Here is a 25665-nt window from a genome sequence, read left to right on the forward strand (position 1 = left end):
GGGCCCCAACAGACCTGTGAACCACAGCAGCTATTTGAGGACAGTAGCATACCCAAACCAAAGCGGCTTCACCGAATAAGGAAGACCCTTATCGTGGTGAGTTGAAAAAAGAGCAATTAAACTGTGTATGTAATATTTAAAAGATGGTATTTTCTCACAAAGTGTGTGTGTGTGTGTGTGTGTGTGTGTGTGTGTGTGTCTCAGAAATCTCAGGCAAACCTCCCTCTCAAACCCTCATGTTCGACTGTTGCTTGTGATGAGGTAGCAACCGAGGACCTTAATTATGCTCTAGAGGTACCAAGCTTTGTGTCTATACTAATGAGCTAAACATATCTATCTATATATTAAAACTGTTTCCCTATATGCTTTCAGACACTGAATGCCGTTGCAGATTTGCAGAGAGTGCATCCAGTGGCAGAGGAGTCATTCACACAATCACTGGCTGTGTTAGACTTCCCCGAGAGGGCCGGTGATGAGCAGCGACAAGGAGGGGGGGGTTTTACAACGTGGAGGCGTGGCAGATTTCCAGGACACGGCTGTGTCAACGGGACCCCCAGTCATAATTGCCCCAATACAAGGCCAATTTCAAAGTGGAGCAGAAGAGGTGAGTACCTGATAGTGTGTTTTATGGGTTTGTAGCATTCTTCACAATAACCCCCATCAAATGTTTGAAGATGGGGTGTAGCCTTGCATTTATGATAGACTGTATGCAGGGGGCTCAAATGTTTGAAGGTGGGGGTGTAGCCTTGCATTTATGATAGGTTGTATGCAGGGGGCTCAAATGTTTGAAGGTGGGGGTGTAGCCCTGCATTTATGATAGTCTGTATGCAGGGGTGGGCAAATGTTTGAAGGTGTGTGTGTGTGTGTGTGTGATTATTTAACCAAATGTATTTTATTATCCCATAGGACACCCTTGAAGGAGAAAGCAAAGAATCATCAGAGACAGATCACACATTGATTTCACCTAATGAGGAGCTCCACCAGTGTCGTGGGAATGAAGGTGAATGTGACTGCATGTGTTTTCTTTCAGACACACCCATCAACCAGAGAACAGGAGTTTCCTATAATCACACCGTCTATGGAGCAGACAAGGTGTGCCCCAGGGAATCAGCAAACGTGTCTGTAAATACAGACGACATTGATGAAGCATTTGAATGTGGACAAATATTGGATTGTTTTAGTGCTAGCAATAGTTTTGAAACATCTAACTCCATAAACCGGTCTGACGAGATAACATTATTACAAGGGGAGGCACTCTACGAATTCTGTGCCGAAACTACACGTCGACACACTGTGTTAGATGTGCTACACGATCAAGTAGAATCCAAAGTTGATAATTTACAAAAAATATCAGTAGTCTGGTGAATACAGTGACTACACCACCCTGCCTTATGGCTACTAATAATAATAACCAGCTGATTGTAGGATTTGATGGCCGGCTCCAACATCCATTCAGCGCCGTTATTAGTGGACCCTCAAACTGCGGAAAAACATATTTTGTCAAAGATATTATTGAAAATTCATCAACAGTAATATCACACAAGATCGATAACATCGTATACATTTATTCGTGCTGGCAACCCCTGTATGACCAGTTGCTTAAAACAGTGAATATAAATTTTGTGGAAGGTATCCCTGAGTCACTTTGTGATGACACCCTGCTCCCCCCTACTAAGAATAATCTGCTAGTAATTGATGACCTTATGAACCAGGCCAGCGGTAAGTTAGAGGTACAGAATGTTTTTACAAAGTATGTTCACCACAGAAACCTTAGCTGTATATACCTGGTGCAGAATCTGTTTATTCAAGGCAAGGCCAGTCGTACAATCAGTTTGAACACAAACTACATGATATTATTTAAAAATCCTCGAGATCGAATTCAGATGAGTTTAATAGGCCGTCAGATGTTCCCAGGAAATAATAAATTTGTTCTAGAAGCGTTTAACGATGCTACAAGTTCGCCATTTGGCTACCTGCTGATAGATTCTAAATCCAAAACTCCAGATAATTTACGACTCAGAACAGCTGTGATATCGACACAACAGGTTGTATATGTCCCAAGAAAGCAGAGGGTTTAATAATGTCAATCCGTATGCAACGTAATTTCACACTGCTTGACCTTCTTCATAAGGCAGCACCCCGAGCTCGGGGGGTTATTGTGAAGAATGCTAGCCCAGATTTTATTAATGCACTTTGCGAAATAGCGCTGAACGTATTAAGAGGCAATATACTGCTGTCTACCACTCAGTACAGGTTGCTGAAAAAGAAGAGGAAGGTTATCAGACTAATTGCGGATAAAAAAGTCAAACATTTAAAAAAAAAAAAAAACAATTACTCAAACCGGTGGTTTTCTATTACCTCTACTGGGGGCTGCAATCCCCTTCATCGCTAGTCTCATCAATAGGAACTAGCATGGAACATATGCAGAAAATGTTTCTGGTGCCACAGCAACAATTAGCAGCATTACAGCAGCATCAATCCTCAGACACACAAAACGCCTCTTTGCGGCAGTCTGTCCAAAATGAGTTGGGCCATGAGTGTTATATTGAGCCAGCCTGACATTAACGTATATGAAAAAGCCAAAAAATATTCAATCGTTTTGCAAAAGTATCTAACCCTGGTAAAACAGGGCGAACGTGAGAAAAATGTAATTACACTATCCCTACCCAGCGATGCATCAAAGGATGAAGCCTCAAATGTTGAGTCACATGACGCTATCGCAGAAGACGATGTGATGAGATCAGAAGTATTGGCTCATATGCCTCCCAGGAATAAACGCAATGCCGAATACATAATCACCTCTCTAGCCCGTAATAATGATAAGATCTCGTGGACAAATAGTGGGGAAATCGTTGTTGAAGATCAGACTGTGACAGGCAGTCATCTATATGATCTACTGAAAAGCGTAACAACCCACAATAATGTTTCAGACCGATTGAGGCCTAATGGGTGGACTGTTTTTTTAAAGATATTAGCACACTTAAACATACCTATACCGTAATTCCAAACACCGCTGTGCGTCGTGCTATTGCTGGATTAAAGCAGGGGCCACTGTGACTCCTAATAGACCTCACACAGTGACTGATACACGCTCACCACTCATGTTCACACCTAGGTCTGTACGTACTGTCACACCCCTTAGACAGCCTTCATTGACAGGCACAAGCTCACTGCTCACCCCTAGATCAGGGCGTATAGCTTCACCCATGGTCAGTACAGGGTGGGCTAGTTTTTGATTTTTATCGGCAAAGCTGCCCAAAGACCTTTTAATGATTGTATTTTCTATTTTTCTATTTCACATATCGGTTGTTTTTTATTTTTAATGCTAAATTATACAATATTTTCCTATTGATTGTGACTGTAACACAGGAGAATGTTTCTACTTACTGTGTACACCTAAAATGCAGGCTAGTTTTTTATCATTAAAAAGTTGCCCTAGGCATTTAATGATTGTGTTTTCTATTTTCTATTTTACATAGTGATTGTTTTTATTTGTTAATGCTAAGTTTTGCATTATTTTCCTATTGACTGTGGTTGTGACACACTCAATGTTTTACTGTGAAAAGCCTAAAAAAGACATTATTGAATGTGTAACTGTGACAATATTGAATGTGGCACACTCTGATTTTATTTCTTTTCTTTTTTTAATCTATTTTCTATTTTGCATATATCTTGTTTGTTTTTTTTATTTTTAATACATTTTTACATTATTTTCCCATTGAAACATGGCAGTGACACAAGAAAGTGTTTATCCATACTGTGAAAACCTATAAAGCCATTATTGAATGTAAAACTGTGACAATAGTGTTTGTATTTCTCTATTAGTTTTTTCAAAACTATTCATGTGTTTTAACCCTGTTGTGTCTAATTGTTTTCAATTTTTTTTCACATATTTTTTATTGACTAAACAAGCACTATTACACAAACACTTCTACCTATATGTTGCACAGGCGCATTGTACACATTTAAACTTCTGATCGTGGCACACGTCGGGGTGTATTTTATCGACAAAATGACTCACCATTGCATCGTTACAGATAAGATTAGAACCGTACATGTTCAACACTTTTGTATAAGACATTGTTTTCTGAATATTACATAAAAAGAAGATACAGTGCTGGCCACAGGTTGTAGAATAGTTATTTTGCACTTGTATCCCTGAATGGTATATCTCCACACAGTTTTTTAAGAGGAAATTACTGATCTCTGTGTCCAAAGCTATCAAAGAACAAGCCTTGTTTGTTTGCGGTTTATCACTTGTGTCAGTGTTTACCACTAACATGGCGGGTAGTTTATGAATGATTGTTTTTGGAAGTTGATCACATGGCATGACTCCTAAGAAATTTATGCCCCTTTTCATTCTTTTTCTAAGCACACTAATCTCTATTGTATTCATGCTAGTAATGATCCAATAGGACTTGTCTCCGGTTAGATATTTCGATTACAGAATCAAAAACAGAATAACAGATCAGGGTCACCGTCCGTGGGAGTGGGTTACGGAAACGAGCTTCCAATCTCACATTGCCTGTCTTAATCAGTGATACATTTCCTGCCCCACCGCCGTCGGGCTCAAGATTGAAACAAAACAGCGTGTAACCACCCCCGAAATCTGATTGTGTTATGGCTAATGATCGGTCCCTTAAATGGCGTCCTGTTGATTCAACCATCTGATAATATTCTCGCACATACTGACCTCTTTGAAAATGAGGTTGAAAAGGGTGTGCAGGGTGAGGCTGTCCATCAGCGTATAGGCCTATAAATTCTGTATCATAGTGTCCGAAATTAAATGGGTTACGTGCGTATGATCCAGTGTATGCTTCATTATCAACAAAGCCTAAGACTACGAATTTAGGGACCTGCCCTATGAATAGATTTTCCTGGTTACACACTCTCGTTCCAGCAGGTATAGAGAATGTTTTTATGGCTACCCTGTCAATAGAATATTTTGCATTAGTGTGCTGTAATTCTCTACTATGGGCTAATCTCACAGTTGGCGCCACTGCTATTTTCTTTACAAACAGACTGGCAGACATTATTTTCACAGTGAATTGAACATTTCCTGGGGTCATTAGGGCAAAGTCATCTTTTGACCAGATGAATTTAAGCGACAAGTCTACACCGTTTAACATCAGCTTTTCCTGAAAAAACAAGTCGGCGTGTACCGGTGAAATTAATTCCACAATACGGCTTTCACCAGTGTATGCCCCCCGTTGCTCTAACCCAAAATTATCGCCTGCAATGGATGTCTCGTCCATTTCCCCCCCCGTATCTTTACAGAATAGTCCGGTGCTAAACTGTGTATCTAGTTTCTTTTCCATAGTTCAGCAAACATTCAATAATTCTGACTGTGTAATCAATCTATCGCCCAGCATTATATCTACTTGAGAAAAAAGACTGCATCCAGGGTAGTTTATAAATCCCACATCGGCCGCATTAGCCAGCAATGTGCCGTCAGGATTTGTAATCCTTACACGTGTATACAGATATGAATCGTTAAGGTCTAAATAATCTTCTCCACTAGCAGATATGAAGAACTCTATAGGTCCACTGTCTGTTAGAGCAGACGCAGGTGGTATTTCTAGGAAAGTTGATTTTTCAGTAGATGTCTGGGTATACGGCACGGTGAACATATCTAGTTCGGTCTTAACACACTCTTCCGACTGATTATGAATGAACGCCATGATATTATTTTAGAATATGTCTTTTGCCAAGACCAGAGAGCGTCGACTCGGAGCTCTACGCCTTATGGAAGCTGTCTTCTTTTTGATGACTCTTCGTTTTTTGGTGGTGGTTTTAAGTTTTCTAGATAGACTGGTTACGCCCACATCCTGGGGGGCTTCTTCTTAACGGTTTGCGTCTGTACACCATGAGACCATTTCCCTGCTGTCTGTTTGCTATGGTATCCCGTACATTAGACACAACATCCCCAATAATACCCTTGGCAGCAGTTTTCAGATGCGGTTTGGCTAGATTAAAACCCTTTTTTAAAAGTGGAACAGCCATTCGGAACAGGTTTCTGAATAGTCCTCCTAAACCACTGCCGTATTGTGTGCTGGAACCTATATAGCCAGTGAGTTCTCCACCGGCCTGGTTCATATAGTAGGCTGTATATCTTCCATCATCTGAGGTGTATGCTTTGCGCATCATTTTTTTAATGCTGCTTCACAGGCCTAAAATGTAGTTTGACAATGACTTTTCCGTATGAAAAGGGGATGTGTTTATTCTGGTCGTCGCATAAATCTATTTGAATATCCGTAATAGTCGAGCGTGACAACGATGTGTAATGTGGCGTATCGATACTCAAAGTGGGAATGCGTCGGGTCTCATCGGAGATATTTATACACCTGAGTAGTGGGACATGACTATCGCCAACTAACTGGTAGTCCACTATGTCGCTATAAATAAATATGTTATAGCGACCGGCGTGGATGTCTGCAGGCCTGGGGGCTACGGATTTAACACGAGGGCTGGAATTTATTTCGAACACAGTGTCAGGAATGAAGCCCAGAATCTCGGCCAAACGACCTGTAAAGGCTAAATGATGCCCCGCCCCTCCGATAAAGTAAACCCTGTTTGTAATATTGTTGTAGCTCATGGCTATGTCTGCTGTCCCTAGACTAGCCTTGCACCTCATATTATACTCTTTAACAATGCTAGCCACTGAGTTATAACACCCGACCGCTAGTTCTATTTGGTATGTCTGTTTAGTTTTCGTGTCAAAAATTTCAACCTCTGCATCGTCTATGGTAAAGCTGGTCCATATCTGTGGGTACTGAATCTCTATGAGGCCTGCCTCATAAGGCTGCTGAAATATTAACGGTTTTGCCAATTTAGTTCTGAACTGCCATATCTTATTGTTCGGATAAACTAAGGCTGAAGCATTACTGGGGAGTGTAACAAAAAATCCATTCTTATTCATTGTACCTACACCTTTCACTACAGAGTTAGAATGACTAGTTTAAGTGTTTGTCATGCTAGCTTTATCTCACATCCAATATGTCTTTTTCAGCAATCCATGAATTGAATTTATCAGGCCATCTCAACCATTTCACCAGTACTATCTTTTTACGACCTACTTTCTTGCTGTCAATTATTTTCTCTATTTTAAACACTTTGTTTTTGTCTACAGTTATGGGTTGTAACTCTGCCTCATAAAATGTTCCAGTCAATAACTCCCCGCCAGTGTCTTTTAATATATAAACAGGGGGTGTCCTTCCGATGCATTTAGCTACGGTAAAAAATTCATCTGTAAACGTTTGCTCATAACCTTTCCTAAATACCCCCCTATGTTTTGACAACCTGACGGTGTCACCCTGCTGAAATTTAAAAGCAACCATTCCGGGGTGTTTCAGTTTGTATAGGTTGTTAAAGACTGTTTTCTCATTGTCTTTATTCACTGCAGAAGGAGCCATTTTTATTGACCTATGGTATGAATCGTTGTAAGCACTCACCAGATCTTGCACCACATCATTATATCTACGTGCGTTAACAGCTGGTAAATATCTCCACATACGAGTCTTAAAAGAACGATTGAAACGTTCCACTACACTTGCCTTTGTCTCGTTTGATGTAGAGAAATTATGTATTTTGTATTTAGTCATCAATCCTTGAAAGGCCTTATTATAGAACTCTTTTCCCTCATCTGTTTGAAGTTTCGTAGGCACCCGCCCTTGACACAATATTTCTTTAAAGGCACTTGTGACGGTGGCGCCAGATTTGTCTTTAAGACATCTGGCCCATGCATACTTAGAAAACACATCAATACAGGTTAATATATACCGAACGTTTTCGTTTTCCTCAGAATATTCAGTCATATCGACCAGATCGGCCTGAAATTGTTTATCGATACTATTAACAAGTACCCGGTTCCGGGGGGAAATGTCTCAAAGCCGGAGCGTGTAGAGTATACGCATCCTGACGCGACAGAAACTTTTTAACTGTAGGTAATGGTGGAGTGACTCCCGTACATTCTTTGACTGCCTTGCGAAGCTTATACACCCCACCTAACCCCCCAGGGTGTGCGGGGTCATAATATATTTTTTGCATAACCCTCTCCATGATTCAGTTAGGACATAAGTGAGCACATTAGTTTTATGCCATCCTTTTTTATTCTACAACACACATGACAATTATACGGGCTGCGAAACCCCCTCTATTGCAGATAGAGTTTTGGCTAAAATGGATACATCCGTTTTACTGATTATGAATACATGTAGTTTTTGCAAATCATGTAAGACCTCGTTACATTGCTTTTCTTTGACATACAGACCCACCACATCTATAAGCATGGTGTACATAACCAGTATATGATATACTTTCAGCATCTTGAAATTGTGTGTGATGTTAGTTATGACTGTACAAAAGGTGTCAGCAACACTCTCACGAGTTATTAGTATTGATAACATTTGTATCAACTCATCCCAAGGAGGTCTGCTATACTGTCTTCTAACTGGTACTTTTTAACATCATTCACATTGTTGGCTATGGCTTGATTTACAATACAGGATAAACAAACTATCATATATCGCTCGCTGCTATGGTTATACATTACACGTATACAATTCCCCATATCCACACTACGTTACTTTTTTCTCTCATATAAATCTCTCCAGTAGTCTCCAATCTCGCGAATTTCAGCAACTTTGACGACGTCCTCGCCAATCATAGTATCATACATTTCTCGTATTCTGACTGTGCCATCTTCCGCAGATTTCAACTCATACAAGACAGTTTCTGCTACACCACGGATTCTTGCACCATCAGCCCAGAGCTGTTTCATAGCCAGAAAGCTCTGTACGACAGGGATAAATTTATCAGTCAACAGTCTTTTCATAATTTGTTGAAAATGTCTTACGTAGAAGCCCTTGGGTATACTACCCAAACACTCGTGTTGTTTCTGACTAGGATAGTTGATCTGACAACCTGGACACACCTCCTCCCAATATTTGTAAAGTACTACATTGAGCAGATGTAGAGACACTGTTTTAACACTGTCTATAAACAATGTTGACACCATTCCATCCGATTGATCATCCCCCACAATGTCTGAGCAAACTGACATCTGGCAGTTGTAAGACATCAGACGATTTGGGGAAAAACACCTGTCCAAAGGGGTGGGGGGGAAGTGGCGGTGAGCAGATCAATAGAGCAGGGGGCAAGGGGGGGGACATCTGTGGTGGTGCCAGGAAGTGCTCAGGGGTTATATATGATGATGATGATGAGGATGACAAGAGTGATTGCGGAGATCCGGTGACAGTCAGCGGTGCAAATATGCTGTGTTGGCTCGGAGGCGTCCCTGGTGATACACAGTTCCACTCCATACATTCTAGAGAAGGAAAAAAATCCACACATTACAGTCCCAGTAAAAACACACTAGCAAAATAAAAAGCTTTTTAACTATTTTGAAATTAAATAGCACATACAAATAGACCCACCGTTTTACTAGTCTTTGTGTCTGACAATTTTAGGTCTATAAAGTGGTCGAGGGAGGGGCAAAGAGGGTTGTCCGCCGTCATCAAAGATCAACTTTTTTCTTATGGTCTCATGAGACCTCCTTATTTGGGCTCTTCTGATGATATAATCAACCGTATCAGACTGCTTCTTCAGAATCTCCCAGTCACACCATTGTATAAAGAAGCCATTTTTAAACCACTTGTTGCATTCAGCATTAGAAACAGGATATGGCTTTAACAACCATTCTTCACGACCTCTGGCTGCAACAACTTTCTCTTTTTCCTCGCATACACTTAGGAAGATAAAATCCTCAGCAGATCTTGTGAAACGGTCTGCTTCCACACGGTAGATTTTGCTTGCTCTGCTGCTATCCCACTGGGACACAAACACCATCTCAGGAAATCCAGGGTTGTCCAGATCCTTACAGACAACATCCCTAAAAAGCTTCCAGTCTTTCACCGAGATTGTACACTCTGTTTTAGCGTTGCTAGGTAACTCCGCAACAACGCTAGTGTACACAGCTAATGTCACATAGCCCTCACTGTATCGAATGGAGTAGAAATATCCATTGACACCATCACATTCCATATCAGCTGTACACGACTATCATGCTGGGCGTAAAGCTCTCTGGCCGGGCTCTCTTTTTCTGAGGTGCCCTACTCAAAGCAAAAGGGGTATCTATAATATCCACACCTTCTCCAGTATTAGATGAACCCTTTCGGGGTGCACGATTCAGTTCAAATGTACTGGGTCTCAGTTCAAATGTACTGGGTCTCAATTCAAATGTACTGGTAGAGCGTGTATCAAGTGTACCTTCTTCACCAGATGATCCAGTTTGTTGTCCAAATAGGCGTGTAGACATGACTGTAGGACGTTTTTTCCTCTTGCTTTTTCCTCAAAGGATTTGAAAATAAAAATGCAACGTTGAGCTGTTTGAGATGATCGAAGGTGGCAAGCCGAACTGACAAGCTAGCTAGCTCGCTGAAAACAGTAGGTAAAAAAGTGACCAGACATGCCTAGACATAGCCCCTACATACCCCTCCTCTATGACCGTCATACAGTAATAGGGGGCCCATAACTTTTTAACCCTAACCATTGGTCTAACACCTGCATTTTAACACCTGTATCTAAATAAACTCCAACACGTAACACCGTTGCGGACCCGTTGACGACGTCATCACGCATTCAGACGGCGAAACGTCAATACAGACTGGGGTGGTAGCTATATGCTAACCCCCGCGCCAGACTCCCTTTTAGGAATACAGGATTTTAAAACTTCACCACACTGTAACAGACCACTCCATGCAGTCACGGCTCTGGTTCGCACATACTTACCTTCCGCTCAGGGGGGACAACAAACCGGGGTATATCGATTTCATATATATATATATATATATATATATATATATTTTTTTTTTATTTATGTATTTATTTATTTTTTTCGACCAATCAGAATGCTAGAAAAAGCTGCGCGCGCACCCCCTACCCCCCTACCCCCCTTCCCCCCAATGCCGCCCGGTAATTACTACTGTCAACTTCCTGTGACACCATCAATGACACAATGGTGACATAATAGTACACTATGATGTCACTGTTGATTGAACCAAGGTTTGTGTTGCAAAGGATTTGTGACATCATCAGTGACATCACAGAACATTGTCTTGAGAGTTTCAGTTTTCAGGTCCTCCCATGTCCACAGACGTAGGAGAGTTGTCCAACGCAGACGCTAGGAAATGCTAATAAACATGCATTTTTAGGTCCCTATCAAGTGTAATGATCTCACATTATTTTTTCCAGATGAGTCAGCTGCCATCACCACCTGGAGAATCACCGAAAACAGCTGGATGGATAAAACTACGGACAGGTGACATCATCAGGTTAGTTAAATTATTAATCAGGTATTAGTTTTTTTAAACCAGGGTGGGACCGAAATCACTCTGTGTTCACTTATTCTCTTTAAAGTGTCTTGAGTTAACTCTTGTTATGATTTGATACTATAAATATAATTGAATTGACTAAGTGACACTTATATGATTTACAATGACCCAACAATTCCCCCAAGAGCATTTAGTGCAACAGTGGCAAGAAAAAACTTCCTTTTAGGCAGAAGCCTCGGACAGACCCAGACTCTTGGTGGGAGGGCATCTGCCGGTGCCAGTTGGGACACAGAGACACTGATACAGATATACAGATAGAGAAATATGATTCATAATAATTATTAGATTCAACTTTATTGTAATTGTGCAGTGTACAAGTACAAAGACAGTCAAATGCAGTTTGCATCCAACCAGAAGTGCAAAAAAAGCAGAAAAGTGCAATGTGATATTTAAGAATAGACAGGTGGTGCATAGGCAGGACAAGAAATATATTGCAATGTTATAAGAGCAGAATAAATATGGTTATGTAATATGAACAATGTATGAACAACATGTAGTAGCTGTGATTTTTTCCTAGTAGTAAGAATAATATAGATATAGATATATGCAGTGTATTAACAGAATTATAGCTGTTGGCATGAACAGTGGCAAGGATAGTAACAACAAAGATAATGGAAACATGACTAGAAATAATAGTTGTAGCAGTAGTAGGGTGTAGTGGGGCGTAGCAGGGCACCGAGCAGGACCACTGCAGCAGCTGCAACCATGATTTAGGTGTCACCCCAATCCAAGGAAGAATGTGAGGCGAGAAAACATAAGGACTACGGGGAATGAGCTCCACGGAGCTGAGTTGGTAACAAGCATTACTGGGACATGAATGCGCAGAGATGGAAAGAGAGAGGAGAGAGAGGAGCTCACTGTGTCAAAGGAAGTCTCCCAGCAGTCTAGACCTATAACAGCATAACTAGGAGCTGGTCCAAGGCAAACCTGAGCCAGCTCTATAAGGGTTGGTAGATTAATCTGACGACTGTGAAGAGAAGCAGAGAAGAGAAGGGGTGCCATGTCTGAATCTATATACCCTCCCCGCTGGTCTATGCAAACAATAGTTTCTATGTAACAGATCAATATTTTCAGGTACTTAGTAATCCTCATCATCATGGATGGAACTAGGAACTGGTGGAGTACAGGTAAAGTAGATGATCAGTCACAAATAAAGGAAAGTTTTCTTTGCAGTTCTGATTGTCAAGAATTCCTGATGATTGTCCCATTTCTCAAATCTCTGACACCAAACTGATCTCAAACTAATTATCTCAAAGTACACAAAACATAAAACTTCTGCTGTTGATTGAGTCTGTTAATGTACATGGGAAATAATAAGAAATACATTAACAATAATCCTGACTGATAATTTAACTTACTTGGTGATGTTCCTAGTTCAATCCATGCAGCTGTTTCCGGTGCTTCTAAGTCTTTATAGCAGCTGAGTCAATCTGAAAAATAATGTGAGATCATTACACTTGTTCCGGCCCTAAAAATACATGTTTATTAGCGTTGCCTAGCGTCTGCGTCGGACAACTCTCCTCCGTCTGTGGACATGGGAGGACCTGCGAGTCCTCCTACGTCTACCAACGGGGCGAGCAGCGTGTCTGCGTCTGCGTGGCATTGTTAAAAAACAACCTGATGGGAGTAACAGGTCCTAGTTATAAACTCTCAAGACAATGTTCTGTGATGTCATTGGTGATGTCACAGTTTGTTATTATCAATCAACATTATCATCATTTATGATCTCACAGAGACAATGTACCATGATGTCATTGATGATGTAACATGCTGCCTTCAAATGGGGTGAGGTAACGAGTCAGTGATGTCAGTGATGATGTCACAAATCCTTTGCAACAAAAACTTAGTTCAATCACTAGTGACATCACTATAGTGTCATTGAGTGTGTCACAGTAATTTGACATCATTAAATGTCTCTGTGAGATCACAAATGATTGTGTCACATAAACTATGACATCATCAGACATTTAATGTCTACTTTCAGACATTTAGTGTCCTTATTTATAGTCAATAGTCGCATAAAGTGACGGCATCACCGTTGATGGACATTGATTTCCTTTCGTCTATATACGACGGTGAGGGATTAACATGAACGTCTATCTGACGGACCCCCACGTCGAAAAAACAACGCAAAAGGTACACCTCTTTCATTGGAACTTGGTGCCAGGGGTCCTTGACCATGCATCAGACATTTGATCAGTAGGGAGTGAGACTGTGTTGAATCTTTTGGTGTTTGTTTCCATCTACTTATTGTACCCACCTTATGTCTTTTCTAAGTGATGCCCTGAACATTGTAGGAATTTGGTCCAAGTTATTTGAAGCCTAAGGATGAGGGCAGAGCCTCAAAGCAGTCACCCTGAAACAGCTGTCCTCTCTCTGGACAGCTTTTTCTCAGCAATTCAAAGTCCTGGTTGAGGTATTTGGCCGCCTGAGAGTTGGATCCTATTTTCTGCAATTTCTCTCGGCTGTGCTGAAGTTTAGCTGCAATGCAGGACATTTTAAAATATGTTAAAAGACTTTCTGTCTATTTACGACTGTCTTGTGCAGCTCCACTGTCTGCACACCCTTTATTGTTCATGCCAAACTTGCTCTGGCTCACCTGTCTCATTACTCTGCCTCTGTCTTTGATTGATGGCCCGTGATTGGCCCAGATGTGGCCCAAATGGATGGATGTGAAACGTGTGCTGGTCCACAAAAGATTAGTTTGGTGGAGTGAAATCACAATTATATTTATACCTCATTTGGTCCTACTTAACACCATAGTTACTGCAATTGCATTACTGCAATAATCTCTCCCCACAATCATAAACAGTGAACACTAATTCATCTCTGACTATTTTAACCATATGTGTCTGATCTGTGCAAGGTTTTATAAATTAGATAATAGTAGATAATAGGATAGTCCAGAGGCCATAGTTTGTTAATTTCTTTATTTTCTTTCATTTCACAGTTCTGCAACAGCTAAAAGAGCAAAAACACCAACTAATAAGACTAAAGAATTGTTCCTGCTGCACACAAAAAAGATTTGAAAAATGGAATAATACATGTGAGTGATACAGCATATCCCCATGTATATGTTCAGCAAATATGATTCAAATTTACAAACACATTTTAGCCATTTTCAAGCATTTGGAACTTATAGAGTGCATGTGAACTGTCATTGAGTATACTTAGTTTGTAAAAGATTTTTTTGTGAATTCAATAAATGTATTGTTAATCCTCCAGCAGGTTCCACAAAAGGGCCCTCGCTTATCTTGTCTCCAGAGTCAGAAGATGGCCAGGCACAGCCACTGTAAGAGGAAACAACATTATACAGCAAGCTGTCTAAACTAGAAGTCCCGACAAACCAGCAGCTTTTGTTATCGTCTTACACACCTGTTGCATATCCAGCTCAATCTTCCCTGTGTCTGCTCTCTCCAGAGCCTTAAACATTTCTGGTAGAGAGACAGAAAAAAGGTGGAATGAAACTCTAGTGGACTGGAGAAAATAGAAATGCATAGCTTGAACACACTAACTGCAAGAAAATAACATTAACAGTAACTTTTGACTGTGAATTTAAGACTTTTCTGTGACCATAGAAGGAGCTGGCCTCTGAGCTTTGTCCACTAGATGGCTGTATTATAGCAAAGCTCTGAGGTCTACATTAGCCTGCAGACATCAATCAGTCTGTATGTTACTGTAACACAATACCTGGCTGCAGCATGTTTCTCAGAGAACACCCTGAGAAGGAAGCTGCCATTCTTGTGAGGTTCGAAGGTTGAGGGAACAATGGCATATTCTCCTGGAGGAAGTTTAAAGCGGTTGCACACTTCCCGTGTGGGGACGAAGGAGCTGCTCGTGGCCACAGGTCTCTGTCGCAGCAGGACATCTGGACCCAGGTGAACATTGCGTTGGCCTTTGTACTGAAGAGTAACAGGAGAAAAGGCCTGTTTTAAATGAAATGTCAAAAAGCCACCCAAAAAATCACAATGCAATCAAGCAATACTCATGACACTTGTGATGTCTATTTTGCATTTCAAATTTCAGAGAAAGTAAGGGATAAAACAGTTTAAATACAGACCTGATCTGGGACCTGTAAAAAGGAAATAGACAGAAGAATTTTTTTTTTTTAAATGTTGGGACCGAGGAAAGTAGGAATTAAACTGATCTTAAACAAAAGAATGCATGTTGCCAGCCTGGAGATTTCACACTCCAATGTGAAGAGTCCCCAAAAATAAGCAGAAGTCTAAGAACTACAGGCTTGTAGTTTCTAACACCTCAAAGAACGTTCTGGATTCCCATTCGCTGGCAGACTTTGAACGCCATATCCGGCGCGCAAGCCTTTAAAACTTTCCGACATACCTTTTAACGGCTCCTGCTGCTGAAAGGTTTGCAAGCAAATTTTTGCTTTGAAATAGCTCCATTTCCCCAGAAAAGTGGATTTATTTCGGTGTTCTGGAGAACACTTTTGGGACCCTGAAACACGCAACCCATGTGTTTCATATCGGCAGGAGAGGGAAACAACTTTTTTCTTCTCGAAATCGACAAAGCTCCCTTCCTGCTGCCTTTTGGAGGGAAAAAGCTTTTCCGTTGAATCGCTTACGGGCGTTCCGGATTTCGTTCGTTCGAGAATCTAGGGACAAACGAACAAGAGTGCACACAGTTAGAAGGCTGAGGTTTCTGGGCAGAGAGTGTTTATTAATGTTTGTGACCACTAATGCTGCGATTGTGTTATGACATTAATGATTGCGATTAATACTTGTGCTACTGCTGCACGCGTGGTATATTAATCTGATGGTGACCACTGCATCCCATTATTTTCTGTGAATGTATCTGATCAGGGTACTTGTTGATTTTGTGTGACTAATGTATCTTAATGAACTGAAAATGCTACATTGCTGCTCCATTCACGGAGGTTAGTTACTGTTAGCGAGATAGTAAGCTCCATTGGTCCGTCTGAAGTATCAGCTGTTAGCACACCAGAGTGTGTATAATAAACATTTCCCCTCGTTGACAAAGTCTCAGACTCTAACTAACTTCATGTTGGGCCAGAATCCTGAGAGGACGAGAGGAGTATTTATTACTCAGAGCCTCAAAATCAAGACTCCAAATGTTCAAAAAGTGTCTTTCTTTCTCTAAATGTGCTTCTTTCCTCTTTCACTAATCTCTCACTCACACACACACCTATACACGCACACATGTGTTGTGAACAGCCGGCCTTGCTAGCTTCCACATACACACAAACAGATAAGCTAACCGGCTACACCTAGCGAAATAGCCTATCTGTGTATCTCTGTGTCGGCAAAACATTAGCCTGAAAAGCTAACAGCTAAACCTTAGTCACGGGAGCACGCGACACAGCTTCACAACTGTGAGCCGTAGTGTGTTCTTTTGTCTGCAACACGTGTTTCACACAAGCTAACCAGCTAACCGGCTAACACATAGCCTAGCTCGAACGAGCTAACGGCTAATCTTGGGCGTAGCCTAGCAACCCCTGGGTTTCGTCACACCCTCTCCTCCTCACACACTTACACATACACACACACACACACACACACACACACACTCACACACCCAGACACAGAGACATTATCACTACTGTTTGTTTTACAAGGTTGTTTGTAAAAAGGTATAGAGGTTTGGATGATTGAAGGATTATTGATTGCCCATTGATAATTTTGAAGTAAAATAAATTCTACTATACTTTAAATAGCAGTTGTCTGCAATTGTTTTGTGTATTTGTTGTAATAATTACTGGTTGAACACAGGTAGCACTCAAATTCACCCTTCCTTTTGTTCCATTAGAAAATACCAGATAGATTAACCAAGTTAATTAAGATCTGTATTTTAAAGGGAACCACCTAGTGAGACTGTTTCACAGTTTGATTATTGGTCCCTGGTTCCAGGGTGGTGCCCTGTTTTGATTGTTTGTCAATTTGGTGGAGTTATAAATGCACATATTCATAACTTCAGTAATATTGATTAAACATCTTTGATAATTTGCCAATAATTGAATCTGCACCCTACCGATTCCCAACAAAAATCAGTCAAATACAGAGCTCTGATTTCATGATAATGAAACATCAAATTATTCTGAGGCACCTTATAAATGTAAAAGCCAATGCTCTCAAGGTTGCGGCCGAGCCTCTTCTGCTGTAGCCCATCCTTTTGCATGAGCCCAACCAGAAAGGTACATCCATCCCTCCCATCCAGGGGATCATCATCCACATCCTCCAGGCGCACCACAAACTGAGGGTTGGACGAGAATGTGTCTGGAACAGACAAAAGTGTAATTCTTTATATGAACAGAACTTCTTGCTCAGAGATACGTATGGTTTCTCTGTTACCTGAGAAATTGTGGCAGCCGCCTGCAGTAGAACCCACCCTCCACATCCCTTCAAATTGGTAGTGCTTCCAGTGGCACACTTTATCACTCATGAGTGAGTCTGGGGTCAAGTTACAGATCTGCAGCTGGGAGAACTGCTTGATAAAGTCTAAATAGGACATCCTGAGGAGAGAAACACATTTCTCAACAAAGAACATTGTGTCCATCACTTTTCCTAGTCTGAGCTTAAATAGTTGCTTTGGTGATGGTGAAAATATGTAAAACATTACATTTATTCTCATGTAAATGAAAGGTTAAAGCCAATAGATTTACCAGAATTCGCCATCATCAGCCGCATGGTTCAACTTTGATTTCTCATCTTTGCTGACATTGTTCCATTCACTGGACCTAATTGTGACGTAGAAAAAAAATATGCTTTTAGGATAATCCTGGAAATAACTAATGGTAGCTGATGGTTAATGGATCTACAACGTAATTATTTACACATCATTCCAAGGCCCAGTCCACTCCTTGTGACCCCATGGGTTCCTGATGCGAACCAGCTGAACCGGCTTGCCTTGGAAATGAACCTGGGAGAGAGCCATGGCAGGCAATGTAATTTGCATGCAGTTGAAAAACAGCGTAATATTGACAGTTTAGATAATCATATACCTCCTCTGCACCAGTGACTGAGTATGCATGTCCCTTTAAAAGATTGAGAGCTGTACATTTTTCTTTCTCCTCGGGACTGTTGTTCTGAAAACACCAAGAACAACACTTCAATCTGATGACATGAGTACTTTACTACTGTTGGTGTGTTGGCTTGCGGGTAAACATGCAGATCTGTATGAAAATAAGCAAACTAGTATGAAAATGGGACCTACTTTAATAGAGCAACCAAGCAGTGAACCCAGGCTCAGGGCCTTCTGCATGATTTGGAAGAGCTTCGGTGGAGCTTTGTCTAAGGTGTATACTTCTGCAATCCCTCCTGTGAAATCTTCAAAACCCTCACTAGCCTTTCCTCCTATCAGGGCCTCATAGCTGCCATACAACCTGTCAGACACAGGGGGATGTGACCAGATTTACCAAATATATATTGTAAATTTTCACTGGATTAACGTTTCGATGAAGCAAAAAAAGAACGATCTATACTTGGCGTAGGCCTTCTCCAGCAGCGCGCTCCAAAACTCTGAGCCCACCGCTGAGTGAACAAACAGCAGCTTTCCATTTCTTGTTGGTAAACGGTCATCGATCACCACATCCACCCACTCGCCAAACTGCCAGATCTGAGAAGAAAATATTCCCATCAGTAAACTCAACGTAAAATACTTTCATGACTCATGAGCAAGACAATTGAGTGATCCTTGAATAATATGTTCTATTCTCTGCATGTCACAGCATTGCAATACAGGGCAAGTTAGTACAAAACACAAAAGTAAACTATTTCATTGGTTGTTTTACCCTATTACCATGTGCCATCATTTTATGGTCGGACATGGTAGGAAAAAGTTAGAAGTCAGATAAGAACGGCATTTGTCTGACCTGGAAGTGAAATATCCCGGCGTAACCTTCAGTAAAACTCTGTTCCTGAGGCACCACGCGAGCCAGGATCTGCTGGTCTAGAGTCAGACTGGCTATTGCAGCCATAAGCCAGCAGTCACCTACACAGTAAAATCAGAGACATGCTCTGAGATTGAGACCAGGGATGTTTGTGGTTCCCTTCGAAAATCCAAAACATCCCATCATCCATCCATCCATCCATCAATCCATCCCTTCATTCTTTCCCCTCACTTACCCAGCTCTCCTTGGCAAATGTCCATCCTTGTGGCTCCATCATCAATGAACTTTGGGTTTGAGCACAGCTCCTATATAGAGCACCAAAGAATCACAAACAGTTGAATATTTGAGAGCAGTCTTGAGAAATCTTTCCTTGGATTGTCCAGTATCACACTACTGAGACAATAGGAGGAAATACAGTTCAATGATTTAGATCTGATGACTGCTTTGAAAGTAAAGAATACCCCTATGAAAATAAATCACAAACACATGGTTCAACCCATTATGGTACATTTTCTCCCAGAGATTATTACTATGGTGAATAGTAATACAGTATGAGGCTTAAGTTTAAACTTCTGTGGCATTTAAGTGTTCAGATCACGATGCAGAAAGTAATGAGATACAACTACTCTTTTTCATGTCGTTTACTTCTGCTTTATAAAGTCGTAGTTTAAAAGATTAAATATTCACATTTCAGTAAATGAAAGATATACAATACTTAATGTCAAGTCAGTGACAAGCTCACCAACCATAGGATAATTTAAAAAACACAGTGTTCCATTTTGTTTGGTTAGTTTTCATTGCTGTGTGTTTTCTTAGAGGCTTCCTACCTTTGGCCTTTTCCAAACAACCCCCATGGTTTTGGATGAGTGTGGTCCCAGCTCATTGTAGCCCAGTGATGTGGGCTCAGCTGGGAAGCAGTTGTCCTCAAACAGGCGTCCACTCTTCAAACACTGCTTGCGCAGAGTCTCATAATCCTGCTGGGAGAACATCACTGCTTTCTTGTTTGTATCAATGCCTTGTTCCCTGTCCTGCTGACGGGCCAGTCGATCTGCTGTGGATGTCATCCTCACCTTGTATGTGTATATAGCCCTCCTCTCTGTGAGCTGAGTTGGGTTGCCTCCTATATAGCTGACAAAGGTGAGGGGAGGATAGGGTGGGATCACAGACAGAGAGGGATCTCTAATGGACAGGTGAGCAAAACAGACAGCAGCAACCCTAAGCAAATCTACAAAGAGATGGCTGTGGCCACAGCTGAAATACAAACAGAGACACATCTAGAGGCAACTTGAAGTACCACTGTCATTGCCTCATTTTGATTGTGTGACTCTGTGTGTGTGTGTGTGTGTGTGTGTGTGTGTGTGTGTGTGTGTGTGTGTGTGGGGATGGATGCATACAAAAATAGAGGAAACAAACACTTATCTTGATTTAAACTGGTCTGAAGTGTAATATTCAGACATTCTGTAACATTATAAAATATAAAGTGCTACAAAAACAGAGATTATTGAAAGGGATTAAATACAGTGCTTACGTCTGAGCATTATGAAAGAGAAGCTTAAATGCATGAAATTAAGTGTTAAATTGTCTGCCAGGTAAAGTCTGCTTTGGGGCATATGCATTATGTTCTTGTATCATCTTATATCTTTATTGTTTGAATTCTGATTCAGCAGCATTCCCAGTATTGCTATCGTGTTTTTTTCTTTCTTTTCCGTTTTTTCAGTCGTCTGTAACTTCTGCATACGTTCAGCTATAAAAACTATTCAACTATCAAAATGAAATTCAAGTTAATTCATACTTTTCCAACTATTCTCACTACTTCAGCTTCTTATGGATTTAAGATATTAATCCAGTTTAGTTTTAGCAATTTAGCTATTCAGCATTCACATGCAGGAAATGCATTTTTTAGTATCATATGGAAGCTGTTAGAGACTTTACTCTGACATATCTAACAACCTCTTTATATTATCATATAAAAGCTGTTAGAGACTTTACTCTGACATATCTAACATCTCTTTATATTATCATATAAAAGCTGTTAGAGACTTTACTCTGACATATCTAACATCTCTTTATATTATCATATATATGTCTTTAGTTTTATAAATGTCTCCTAACTGTCTGATGATGTAAGAACTTGTTAAGCGACGTCAGGAGTTTCTATAGCGCAGAATAACTGCACACAGGATTATTAATCTAAATCTTTCTGCAGAAGAAATCCATAAAGTCCTGATGCACCCAGAATAAGTTCTGAATGATTGCAGATATAAACATACAGAGTTTAAATCTGTTAAAGACAGAATAATAATATAAAGTATATTTACCTGAATGACAGAAGAGAGATGAGTTCTAGAGTCAGCAGCAGGAGGGATATCTGGAATATCACATGATAACAAACACTACGTTACATCACAGTTAACTACATTACATCACAATTAACTACATTATATCACAGTTAAATACATTACATCACATTTAACTTCAAGCTTCTTTAGGAAGTGCAGAAATGTGAAAAGGGTAATAAACGGAATTTACGAAATAAACGGAAAAAGCAGCCAGAACTGTGGATAAAAATGCCTTAAATGTCAAAAACTACATTTAACTTCAGGCTTCTTCAAAAAGCACCGAAAGAAATCAGCAAGAACAGAGGAAAAAGTGACAGAAATATCTAAAAAGTGTTAGAGATACAAATGTCGAAAAATATGCCGAAACGTTTAAAATAGCTAGAAAAATGTTGAAGAAGTGACAAAGCATCATTAGCTTCAGAAAAAACAGAATCACAAGTTTTAAATATTTATTTTACTTTTCATAACAGGGTCACACATTAAATATTTTGTTCAAACATATTCATGTGAAAGGTTTACAACACTGCAGAACGTTTATATATTATATTAAAAAATGACATTTATATTTTGAATAGGCCGTTTTCTGAAATTTAATAATAGAATACCTCTGAGTCTCTTTAGTGATGTGTTTATTGCTCCGGTTGATATTGTATATACATTAATACAATGATTTATTGTACTATATCCCTGAATTCTACTAGAACTTATTCTGGTCTGAAAGGCTTTCATGTTGAAATGCAAACTTTACGTTAGTACCCTTTATGTTCATCAATCCGAGGAAAACAGCAAGGCAGGTTTGTAAAGAGGACAGACAGACACAGAGAAGACATCCTGAAACTGAAATCAGTCTACAGTTCTGTGTCGGCATAATTTAAAATGGGTCTGAATTATCCTATAAAGGATAGGCAGGATAATCTGCCAGACACGGAAATAAACCTTTCATTCATATTCTTAAGTTTGTGTAATAACAACACAGGAATAAAGGGTGTAGCGTCTGAACAGTTTCTCTTGGGTAACAAACTGTTAAGTTGTAGTAAAGAAGAATAACCTCACGGCAACAGGATGCAAAGAGAAACAGCTACAGATATGTCTAAAAAAGAGATCAAAATGTCAAAACAAATACCAAAAACTTTGAAAAAAGTGACAGAAACTTTGATGAACTTTGACAAAGACTCAAAAGTTTAAAATTGTTAAAGACGGAATAATAATCTAAAGTATATTTACCTGAATGACAGGAGAGAGATGAGTTCTAGAGTCAGCAGCAGGAGAGATACCTGGAATATCACATGATAACACACTTCATTACAAAGATTATACAGAAAAACCAAAGATGTGCTGGTCATATGGGATCATAACAGACAAGTTACATCACAGTTAACTTCTTTAGAAAGGGACAGACAAAAGATGCAACAACTACAGAAAAAGTGACAAAAAAGGTTTGATAAATACGCCTAAAGTTTCAAAACCACATTTAACTTTAAGGTTTTCAAAAAACACAGAAAAAAGCAGAAAGAACTGAGAAAAAGAGAGAAATTTGCCAAATAATCTGCACAGAAACATTGTAAAAAACATCCAAAAACGCACCCGAAAAAGCATAAGAATTGGCAAACATAAAAAATGAAACAGAACCATTAAAAAAGTGGTAAATCCATTTAAAAAAGCATCTAAAACTTTGTAAAAAGTTTGGTTCTCGCAGCTGAAACAGAATCTAAACCAATCAGAGAAGTTTTAACGTCTCAACGACAGAAAATGAAATAGTTGTGTCATAAAAAGTATATTTACCTGAATAACAGGAGAGAGAAATAGAAAAGTCTGAGAACTCCTCGATCTTTATACTGTAAAATATTATAATATCACATTATAATACACGCCCCCTTTATCTTTCATAGGGTCAGCAGCAGGTATCATATTATAATATCATATTATAATACACGCCCACTTCATCTTTCATAGCGTCAGCAGCAGATAGCATTATAATATAGTGACTCATCATCCCTACAGGTGGAGATTAGAGGTTTGATTTATCTTAGCTTGTATTCTAGTTTAGACATTGGGATTGAATTTTACTTTAAGCCTGGTTCACACGGGACGATTTTAAAATTGTCAGCCGATTTTCCAATCCTGAGAGACCCCACACACGGTAATAAAAAATCACGGGTCTAACAGTTTTGGTCGTAGAGTGTGTGGTGCGCAGCATACGGCAAAATCAACACATCACACACGAATCGATTTGACTCCCGAGCATTCCCAGGTCAGACGGGAAATCTCGCAAAATCCCTCGAGATCAAACGTGACTTCAGAGTAAACAATCTCATCTCAATCTATCTCATTCACAAGTGAAGAGCTCGTGAACTTCAGGGCAACAACACCATCAGACTTATTTCCCACTTTTCTTCTCCCTTCACTGGAAATTTTGGACATTCTGGTCAAAGGTGCGCTCACCTTTGCTCACGCAGCGAAATGCCGGACGAGAGGGAAACGGGCCGGTGCGCTGGTGCGTCTCCGCCAGCGAGGATCACGCACACCGTTACCTGGAATATTCCTCTCTAACGCGCGCTCTCTGCCCAACAAAGTGGAGGAATTACAACTGCTGTTAGGGGGAAACAGGGACTTTTCTTCATCTGCTGTTTTGTGCTTCACGGAGACGTGGCTCTGTGGACTTTCAGAGCGGACAGAGACACGGACCTCTCTGGCAAAACTAAAGGTGGAGGAATCTGTTTCTACATCAACAGCGGTTGGTGCAACGACGTGACAGTGATCCAGCAGCATTGTTCTCCTGACCTGGAGTATTTCACCATAAACTGTAAGCCTTTTTAGTTCCCGTGAGTTCCATTCATTCATTCTGGTCGGTGTTTACATCTCACCGCAGGCCAACGTGCAGGACGCGCAGCGCATGCTTGCCGACCAGATACTGTGTGTGGAGCGGACCAACCCGGACTCCCTAGTTATTGTCCTTGGTGACTTTAATAAAGGGAACCTCACTCATGAACTCCCTAAATATAGACAATATATTAAATGCCCGACCAGAGAGGAGAACATTCTGGATCACTGTTACACCACAGTCAGGGATGCTTATCACGCCGTCCCCCGTGCTGCACTGGGACACTCTGACCACGTCATGGTCCACCTGATCCCCACCTACAGGCAGAAACTAAAGCTCTGCAAACCTGTAGCGAGGACATCAAGGAAGTGGACCAGTGTAGCTGTGGAGGATCTCCAGTCGTGTTTGGATTGTACTGACTGGGATGTGTTCAGGACTGCTACCAACAGTCTGGATGAGTACACAGAGGCTGTGACGTCATACATCAGTTTCTGTGAGGACTGCTGTGTTCCATCAAGCACCAGGGTGAGTTACAACAATGACAAATCCTGGTTCACAGCCAAACTCAGAAGGTTAAGGCTGGCTAAGGAAGATTCGTTCAGGAGTGGGGACAAAGACAGATTTAAAGAGTCAAAGTACAAATTTAGCAAGGTAGTGAAGGAGGCTAAACATCGGTACTCTGAGAAGCTCCAACGGCAGTTCTCAGCTAATGACTCTGCGACTGTCTGGAAAGGACTTAGGCAGATCACCAACTACAAGCCTAAAACCCCCCACTCCTTCAATGACCGACACCTAGCCAACGACCTGAATGAGTTCTACTGTCGATTTGAAAGACAAAAGGACAGTCCTGACACCATCCCCCACGACACCTCCCTACAGCTACAGCCACTGTGCATCACCTCCACCTCGCCCACCTCAGCAGGGTCCTGGGCCCCCCCACCAATGCCGTCTTTAAAGGTCCCCTCCACCTCCACCCCCCCTCCCACCTTAGTGACAACTCTCTTCATTCACGAGAGGGACGTCAACAGACTCTTTAGGAGACAGAATCCCAGGAAAGCTGCTGGACCGGATGCTGTCTCCCCATCCAGCTTGAAGCACTGCGCTGACCAGCTGTCTCCAGTGTTCACAGACATTTTTAACACCTCACTGGAGACATGTCACGTGCCAGCCTGCTTCAAGACCTCAACCATAATCCCTGTCCCCAAGAAGCCAAGGACCACAGGACTTAATGACTTCAGACCCGTCGCCCTG

The 25665-nt window shown here is 40.8% G+C and overlaps 2 protein-coding genes and 1 long non-coding RNA gene across 9 annotated transcripts in view; all 3 read right to left on the minus strand.

Annotated features, from left to right (window-relative positions):
• LOC116058018 overlaps positions 1–25665 on the minus strand; it is a 347926-nt gene that overhangs the window by 114231 nt on the left and 208030 nt on the right. The gene's annotated exons all lie outside the window — the stretch shown is intronic.
• On the minus strand, positions 5647–13004 carry LOC116058031. Its single transcript, XR_004898619.1, has 3 exons — positions 12869–13004; positions 7548–7553; positions 5647–5660 (listed from the first exon to the last, which is right to left on the minus strand). It is a non-coding gene; the product is annotated as an uncharacterized LOC116058031 (long non-coding RNA).
• Positions 14388–25665, minus strand: part of LOC116034148 (calpain-2 catalytic subunit-like) — a 228387-nt gene continuing 217109 nt past the window's right edge. The window contains exons 21-22 of the mRNA XM_036006607.1: positions 14766–14824; positions 14388–14680 (exon numbers count right to left, since the gene is read on the minus strand). Of these exons, the coding sequence (XP_035862500.1) occupies positions 14657–14680; positions 14766–14824 (83 nt within the window). The 3' untranslated portion in view covers positions 14388–14656. The remainder of the gene's footprint in view (positions 14681–14765; positions 14825–25665) is intronic.

Source organism: Sander lucioperca, chromosome 10 (genome assembly GCF_008315115.2).
Source record: "Sander lucioperca isolate FBNREF2018 chromosome 10, SLUC_FBN_1.2, whole genome shotgun sequence".
In the NCBI taxonomy this organism is placed as follows: Eukaryota; Metazoa; Chordata; class Actinopteri; order Perciformes; family Percidae; genus Sander; species Sander lucioperca.